At 55.6% G+C, this 8,835-nt stretch overlaps 2 protein-coding genes across 2 annotated transcripts; both read right to left on the reverse strand.

The window, feature by feature from the left end:
• Positions 1 to 999: 999 nt before the first annotated feature.
• On the reverse strand, positions 1,000 to 3,466 carry SDRG_13994 (hypothetical protein). Its single transcript, XM_008620094.1, has 2 exons — positions 2,747 to 3,466; positions 1,000 to 2,687 (listed from the first exon to the last, which is right to left on the reverse strand). The coding sequence occupies exons 1-2, from the start codon at positions 3,437 to 3,439 to the stop codon at positions 1,290 to 1,292; spliced, it is 2,091 nt and encodes a 696-aa protein (XP_008618316.1). The 5' UTR covers positions 3,440 to 3,466; the 3' UTR covers positions 1,000 to 1,289.
• A 1,426-nt stretch (positions 3,467 to 4,892) lies between these two features.
• On the reverse strand, positions 4,893 to 7,148 carry SDRG_13995 (hypothetical protein). Its single transcript, XM_008620095.1, has one exon. It carries the CDS (start codon positions 7,026 to 7,028, stop codon positions 4,959 to 4,961), a length of 2,070 nt encoding a protein of 689 aa, XP_008618317.1. The 5' UTR covers positions 7,029 to 7,148; the 3' UTR covers positions 4,893 to 4,958.
• Positions 7,149 to 8,835: the final 1,687 nt, after the last annotated feature.

Below are 8,835 nucleotides of genomic sequence, written 5' to 3' on the forward strand. Positions count from 1 at the left end.
CATGTTGCCGTTTCCTGTCTGCGGGTATGTCCTCAATGCTACAGGCTCGTCGCGCTGCGAATTTGTCGAGTTAGGAAGAGCGATATAGTATAGGGTACTGATAGTAGTGTAAACTAGCGAAGCGCTTTCTTGCTTGGGGTGGAGCTGCTATGGCGAGGACACGTCTATTGCCGTCCCCACTATGACGCGATGTGTCAAAAGTGCAACTTGGGTCAGTCCACTTTCTCAATATCGTCTCAAATAGTGTGCGCCGCTCATGGAGGAGGATGCTGGCAGCTCAACGCTTCCACATAAGGTCAGCTGTCCCAACCAACCGGAGATGCGAACAAAAAAGAAGACGCGCTGGCAAATGCCATAGGACAGGATTGGCCCAACTAAAAGGAGTGAGACACTGTTGATACATGTCATGGTATTGAAGTCCACATCGTGGCGATCCGACAACGAGATGTGGACGGGCGCTGGCCACACACTGACGACGCTCCTCGAACGAACCTAGCACACACGACAGACTTGACACGTGATTCCTGGGTCAACGGTTGTAGTAGTGACGACAGTGTGTGGTCTATGGTCCATCCAGGGCATGTTGGCGGAGGAATATCTGCCGCAGAGGCCAGGCTTCTTCTGAGGCCGGAACGTCAAATATTGGGATGCAATTCGATCGCGCGGAGCTCAAAAGTTGATCATCTTTCAAGTTTGCTGCAAGCGAGAGACGGAAACGTACATAATAGATGGGTTACACTCTGCACACGGTGGTCGAGCAAACTTGAATTTCAACGGTATCGATGATGTGGAGATGGCCAAAGAGAAAGCACTTGCAGTCGAGAAACCAACCGATGAAGTGAGTTGGCAGTCTCGGTGCACATAAGAATGGTGTGCTGCTTCAGTTGGCGTGACACATGTGAGCACTGATGGCCTGAAACCGAAGCGGTTTCGGCTAGCTGGCTGAGCTAGCCGACGACGCTAAACGGATCAGCTAACCGGCTGTCCGTGTGGTCAAGCGGCTCTCACTGGTCGAGTGTGTCGGGGAAACGTCATCGCCAAGAGTTAATCCCTTGAGATGGCTCGTGCAAAACCCATACGCCGAGTGGCAAATGTTGGCGAAGTGAGGAGTCATACAGGCGGCAACCAACCAACAAACCCCCCTTTTGGCTGCAACTCTCCGGTGCGTTGGGTTTGACACCGCAAACGTAGTCGATGCGAGGTATGTCATTATACCACATTGACTATGCAAAGGTCGACAAGGTTGAACAAAATAGAATACACGTACTACTTGACCAACTATTAAACGACTAGCCCGTGATGACGCGCACGCCACGCCGCACGACCTTGTGCGAGATGCTATTCGTAGGCTGCTTGATAAACATCATGTTGGGCGGCAAGTTGAATTCTTTGCTGAGCCAGACAATGACCGCCGGTTCAAACCAACCGCGGACCGTGAGCACGTCCATCTTGATCTTTGTGTACAAGTTGTCAATCACTTCAACGCGCTCCTTCAGCGTCGCAATCGTCCGGAGCGCGTCCTCGGTCGGCTCGGGATACACAAACACGAACCGAAGCCGGCTCGTGAGCTCGTTCTCACGCACATACAGCGTCACCTTGTTCATGAGCTTGAGGTCCGGCGTCTTGATGAAGAAAAAGTACTCTTGGGCCTTCACCCGCTTGATCGTGCGAATGAGCGCGGTCGCGCACGCGTGCGTCTCGCGCTCGAAATCTTCATTGTCATCGTCGTCGTCGCCGTGGTCCCCAAGGACGTGGTGCTGCCGGTTGTGGTACACGGTGAGCATCGCGACGTCGTCGGTGTCGGTCGGTTTGGCGCCGGTATCGGTGACAACATTGACCAAAAACACACAACAGCGCAGAATCGCGACGCGCCCGAGCATCGTAAACACAACGAGCGCGATACCGAGGACGTAGTAGAAAAAGTAGGCGAGCACGGACGGGTCCCCGAGCACAATGCCGAGGTAGCCGACAAAAATGCACAGCGCACCGCCGAGGCAGACCCACCACGGCGCGCGGACATCCCGCGGAATGTGCTGGCGCTTGACCTTGAGCACCATGCAGCCGACCGCAAAGAGAAACATCATGGACAGGAACGAGTAGGTGTAGACGCCACCGAGGATGACGTTGTCGCCGTCAAGTAGCCACACGAGCGACGATGTGAGAAAGAAGAAGCTCAGAATGATCCAGTGCGTCGTGCCGCGCCACGCATTCTTGCGCGAGAGAAACCGAGGAAGCACGCGGTCGGTGCTGAGGCGGCGGAGGAGGCCGTTCCCACCGACGTACGCGGTCAACACCGCACCGGAAAGCACGCAAAATGCATCGACGCACACGAGCCACTTGAGCCATTCGCCGCCCGCGACCAAACCCATGTTGGCGAGTGCCGTGTTGGCGTTGTGGATAAGGCCGTTCGGGCCGTAGAGCGGCAGCACGCCCATCGAGAGGATCGAGAGCACAATGTTGAAGATCGACGAGAACACCCACATGTTGCGCATCGTCTTGCGAAAGATGCCGGGTTGCTGGTGCTCGACAAAGTTGGCCGACGTCTCGTAGCCAGTCACACCGAGCATCGACGCCGCAAAGCCAAAAAAGAGTGCCGTCCCGACGGTGCCGTCAACGACCGAGCCGACAAAGTCGACCTGCGGGTACGGCGCGTTCCAATTCTCCGTCAGAATCGTTGGGTGTTGGATCTAGAGCAATCCCAATGCGAACTGATAGACGATAGAAGCCTTAGAATGTAGGTTCGTACCGTGTAGACCAAGCTCGCGACTGCAAGGATTGAAAGCGTAATGATGTGGAAGACAAAGATGACGAGCGCAACGACCGCCGACTCGGAGAGACCGAGGAAGAAAAGTAGGGCAAACGCGCCGAGAAGGCCCACGGTGGTGCTAACGACCGGCAGCTCGGGCACGACAAACTGAAGGTAGTAGCAAGCGGATGTCCCTGAAACGACGGCCGTCGCCGTGTACGAAAGGATGCTCAGCACGGCCGCCACCGACGCAAACCGCTTGGACGTCGTGTTCAAAAGGCAGTTGTACGAACCACCGTTGATCGGGATGGCCGTCACGACCTCTTCGTAGATGAAGCGGTACATGTAGAGCACAAAGGACACCATGACCATGCAAACTGGCGCGAGGTTCCCGGCCTTCAACGCAACGAGACCGGCCGAGTAGAGGACACTGGACATGATGTCGTTGCCACAGAGCGCTGTCGACGGCCACTCGCTCAAGAGGTGCTTGGCGCGTGCGTTGAGCTTGGCGCGAATGTCGACGAGGTCGTCGAGCGGGGGTCGAATCGTGTCTGCCTTGCGGTTGTACATGGAGGACGCGGTCGTGCCAAAGGATAAGGCTTCTGGCGGACTCTGCTGGTGTTGCAACTGGTCGAGACCCGTAAAGAGTGTGAGCTTGTGTCCTGGCGTCGGCGCGGCCTGGTACCCCGACATGCGACTGGCTGGACCAATATGAAAATGATACGTCGGGGTGTGATGTGCTGCGGTCGCCAGGCGATGTAACGGCCGTGCCAGAAAGGCAACTTCAAAACCATCTGGTATTCTGGATCCATCGCAGCCACACACGCGACCCGTCGACAGATGTGCCCCCTCCATGTGGCAAGTGCTTATCCCACACGACAACGCGGCCAACTTGCTTCAATATGTGGGAGCTCGAAAGGTCGTCGACACGCCAACATGCGTGCGTCGTACGGCTAAGTACGCATTGTTCTCGATGGCAAATGCTCGTAGGACGCCTCGATACAAGGCCCCCAGGCCGGAGGATCGATGCGGACTCGTTCTCACTTTGGTCGACGTCGCGTCCGTCCAGTGCTTTGCAAGGCAGGCGTCCCACGGTGCGAAGGTTCGTGGGTTTGTGGCGAGTTCGAGTTCTGTCGTGCGGCAGTAAAAACCCGAATCAGAGCCCCCAATGGCCGTAAACCACCCTAGTAGGTAGCAAGAGGGTAGCAAGCATGATGATTGACCACACACGGACGGAGAAAGGAGCGTTGAAGCAACGTTCTTGACCAAGTGCCACCACCTATATTCTTTCACTTCCACGTGACGACCGCGGTGCGCTGACTCGTCCGGATGTCAGCGTCGCATGCGTCGCGCAGCCACGCCTCACTACTCGCCTCACTAGTATTCCACTCGCCCAGAGTATCCGAGAGACAAGGGTCTACCGCACTAGGGAGACACACTTCGACGCTACTACAATTGTAAAAGCAGTTAGCCAATAAGCAGTTTATTGACAATTACGACCTACATGTAGTATGTCCTTAGTAGTGTGTCCAAGCTTGCGAGAGACGTGTCACTGTGGTCGAGCGAGCGATTATTCGTGCATGTTGCACACACTTGTGCTGGCAAAAGCGCAGCTTGGCGCGCTTCCTGTTTGATGGGTATGAAGGCTAATGCCAACGAGGCTAGGATCTAGCAGATGATGCGCATGCCTGCATGAGAACTGGTGCTTGGGCCCCGCCTGCGTGCACAAGGCTATTGCCTCGTGCCAAACGTTGGGTGAGGGCGGCGACTATTGTATTTGCGGTTGGGCGGTCGCCTCATTCAAGCGCATTTGAACCTGCTTCGAGCGACGTTGACCATCACGGACTCCTCTTGCAGTTGGTTCACGAAACGATGTCGACAACGAAGGAGCAACTCGCAGCAGGCCAAGGACACTGACGCTCCTCTGGTAGAGCCAAAGGAATAAAAGACTATCCCGTAACGTTGGCGACGACGTTCTCGCAAGAACGTCGAGCCGTCGACGGTGGCGTGGTCGCTACGGTGACGGCCCGACAAGAGTACGATAGCGCGGTCTCGGTCTCGTTGTTGTGGTCATTGTAGGTAGATACAATAATGGCACCAGGGTCGATGGTGTGAACAAAAGGCAGTCGATGGCAACCAGGTTCCATGCAGTGGCGTAAATGAGGTAATGTACGATGGATTTAGATTAATGCGTAGCTACAGAGGACCGGAATTAGCCCGTAATGACACGGACACCGCAGCCCGAGACCTTGTGGATCGTCGAGTTGGTGGGCTGCTTGATAAACATCATGTTGGTCGGCATGTTGTACTCCTTGCTGAGCCACATGATGGTCGGAGGGCTAAACGACGCGTGGATCGACACAAAGTCCGTCTTGATCTTGGGGTAAATCCGGTCAAAGAGCGCGACCATTTCCTTGAGCGAGTGAATGGTATCCATCGCTTCGTCCGTCACCTCGGGGTACACGTGCACGAACCGAAGCGTCGTCGTCATCTCGTTGTTGCGGACGTACAAGATGACCTTGTTGAGCACCGTAAGGTCCGGGGACTTGACGAAGAAGACAAACGGCTGCTCCTTGATCGACTTGATGGTCTTGACGAGCAGCGTGACACGCTTGTTCTCGCGTTCAAAGAACCGAATGTTGTCTTCCTTGACGACCACGTCCATCTCGGCCGCACGACGCTCAATCTCTTCGTTGATCTCGAGCTTGGTCGCGCGCTTGTGCGGCAGCAAATTGGCCAAAAAGATCAGGCATCGGAGGACGGTCACGCGCGCCAGCATCGTGTAGACGACAAACGCAACGCCAAGCGCGTAGTAGGCAAAGTACATGAGCACTGCCGGGTCGCCGAGGAGGATGCCAAAGTACCCGATCGCAATCAGCGTCGCGCCCGAGATGCACGCCCACCACGGCGCGTGGACGTCGCGCGGAATGTCTTGGCGCTTGATCTTGAGCATCATGCAGCCCATCGCAAAGAGAAACATGAGCGAGAGGAACGAGTAAGTGTAGACACCGCCGAGGATGACGTTGTTGCCGTTCAAGAGCAAGACGAGCGACGCTGTGAGGAGGAAGAAGCCAAAAATGATCCAGTGGTTGGTACGGCGCCACTTGTTCTCAGCCGCAAAGAACGCCGGCATGACGCGGTCGGACGAGAGACGGCGCACGAGACCGTTGATACCCACGTAGGACGTCAAGACAGCGCCAGACAAAACGACAAACGCATCGATCGAGACGATCCACGCGAGCCAGTTGCCGGCCGCAACTTGGGCCATGTTGGCCAGCACCGTGTTGGCGTTGGCTTGAAGGCCCGATGGTCCATAAATTGGGAGCACGCCCATCGAGAGGATCGAGAGCGTAATGTTGTAAAACGACGAGAACGCCCACATGTTGCGCAGCGTCTTGCGGAAGACGCCGGGCTGCTGCTGCTCGACAAAGTTGGCCGACGATTCGAACCCCGTCACGCCCAGCATCGACGCCGAAAAGCCAAAGAAAATGGCCGTAAACACGTTGCCGTCAATCACCGACCCGACAAAGTCGACGTGCGGGTATGCCGAATGGTAGTTGTCCTTGATCACGTCGGGATTCTGGATCGTGTGGATGAGCGACGCGACAACGAGGATCGAGAGCGTGATGATGTGGAAGCTAAAGATGATCAGCGCGACGATCGACGACTCAGCAATGCCAATGAGCACGAGGAGCGCAAAGAAGCCGAGTAGCCCAATCGTTGTGCCCACGACCGGCAGCGACGGGACTGAGTACTGCAGGTAGTAGCACGCCGAGGTTCCCGAGACAACGGCCGTCGCCGTGTACGCGAGGATGCTCAGCACGGCCGCAAACGACGCAAAGCGCTTCGACGTCGTGTTGAGGAGGCAGTTGTACGACCCGCCATTCATCGGGATCGCCGTCACGACCTCTTCGTAGATAAAGCGGAACATGTACAAGATGAGCGAGATCATGCACATGCAGATGGGCGCAAGCTTCCCGGCCTTCAACGAGACGATACCGGACGAGTACATGACGCTCGACATGATGTCGTTGCCGCAGATCGCCGTCGAGGGCCACTCGCCGAGAAGGTGCTTGGGCTTCTCGAGGTCGTCGCGGATCGCGTTGAGCTCGTCGGTCGGCGGCGTGACGTTCTCGTGCTTCCCGAGCTCTTCCTGGTAGATGAAGGACGGGCCGGTCGCCATGCTCTCGGCAACCGTGATCTGGAAGACGCGCTTCCGCGTCGTCGGCGGCGGCGCGACCGCGGGGCTCGCCAGCGCTGCGTACTCGGTGCTGCTGTCCATGGCGCTTGAGAAGGAGCTGGCAAATTGGCAAGTGAACGAGTGAAACGACCTCCAGTGCTACCGAGGGACCTCGCCAAGTGCACCAACGACTTGGTTCTTGTATGCAAGATCGCGACGGCGCGACTCACGCGTTGACCTTTTATACGGAGAACAGATTTTTTCAGGTCGTTTCTCATATTAATATATCGTTTGCATACAAAAAGAAAATGATTTGAGTAGACGTGTGTATTGTATTGCAGCCCACTAAGATTCCATAGATATTATTTTGCTCACGCGCTAGAATGCAGGAGGTCCTGCGACGACGATAACGACGACGCTTGGCCGTCCTCCGTGCCCTGGGACACTGTCTCGACGCCCGGTACCTCGGCACCAAACTAGCGCAGAGAACGACTCGGATAAGGACTGTACTTTAGTTTGAAATCATGTCTCCCATGCACCATGATCATCATGCTCGCAAGGACCGCGCTGGTGGTGCCGCAGCGGGTGGAGATTTTTTTGGCGACCAATGAAAAGCAGTGGCATCATTTTGAGCGATGCGGATTGGTCCGTCGAATAAATGCTCCACCACTCATTATGCGCACGACGACAGAATGCATGAGGTGCTGTCACATATTGGCACCCGGTGGCCCGCTCACCCCAATCGAATATTTACATCGCAGCGCCACATCACACGCCCGCCACATCGCCAAGCGCACCTATACAACGGCTGCCACCTGTGACTGAATTCCGCGGATGCAAAGCTCCAGGGCCGTCCATTCCAGGCCTCCAATAGGACAGTGGGTGCATCACCCTGTGCAGCACCCACAGCGTTCGGATCGACAGCCACAAATCGTTGAAGCTGCTCTGGCCTCACGCCGGTCAGATTCATCGGGCCAGGGATCTCTTTTGCAGTCCACTTTGGTTCATACAACTGCTTCATATGCAGCACGGGATGTGAGGTTGACAAATCCGAGGATTTTGTGCTTGCAGCACTTCCGAGCAGCGGGATGTGTTGCACGGGGAATAGCACCATGGTTTTGATTCGTACAGTAGCGTTGCAGATGCTTTGATTGTACACTGGGTAGCGTACACTAATCGGAGGCCTACTTCCGAGCTTGCCACGGATCCATGCGTGCTTCAGTGTCACCGACTGAGAACGACGCAGGTGCGCTTGCCACGTCATGGCGGTTTCACGCGATGGACCAATTTCGGTCACAATGGTGGCCACGGATTCGCGTCAAGTGGGACGCCAGGCGTCTTAGATAAATGAGATAAGATATGGATGGAAATCTTTACCGTATACACAGACTAAAGACACCTACCAAGACTTATGTACTAGATGCGTGTTGAACGTCGGCGGCCAAAAGCTCTTCAACTTGCACGAGTTCCTCGGCCGGCAGTACATCATGCCTTCCGTCGTCGGGATGCGCGTACGAGGTACAGTCGTCGGTGCGAGTTTGGACAAATGATCCGTGGCTTGGTTGAATTCGCGAGCATGCTGTCGCCGCGCACCGTGAGATGCGTCACTGCCAGTCGCTGAGCTAACGTTAACTGGAGCGCCGTGGTCAGACCGTCGTACTCGGCCTCGTTGTTCGCTGTTGTTGAAGTGAGTCTATTTAGTATATGACAAATTAGAATGAAAAGGCTGGTGAGAGGTGGTTTCTAGTCAATACTAGTAGTATATTATGGCACACGACAACGACACACTGTCTAAAAGGTTGATATGACTCAATTTAGCCCGTGATGATGCGCACGCCGCAGCACGAGACGCCCTTGGCGTCCATCGTCGTCGGCTGCTTGATGAACATCATGTTGGTCGGCATCTGGT

Source organism: Saprolegnia diclina (genome assembly GCF_000281045.1).
Source record: "Saprolegnia diclina VS20 unplaced genomic scaffold supercont1.66, whole genome shotgun sequence".
NCBI lineage: Eukaryota > Oomycota > Saprolegniomycetes > Saprolegniales > Saprolegniaceae > Saprolegnia > Saprolegnia diclina.

Bases quoted from the DNA above. Each gene is read 5' to 3' on its own strand.
- SDRG_13994 (XM_008620094.1), bottom strand. From the start codon at position 3,439: ATGTCGGGGTACCAGGCCGCGCCGACGCCAGGACACAAGCTCACACTC. The intron at 2,688-2,746 runs GTACGAACCTAC...GGATTGCTCTAG, and splicing joins TCGCGAGCTTGGTCTACACG to ATCCAACACCCAACGATTCT.
- SDRG_13995 (XM_008620095.1), bottom strand. From the start codon at position 7,028: ATGGACAGCAGCACCGAGTACGCAGCGCTGGCGAGCCCCGCGGTCGCG.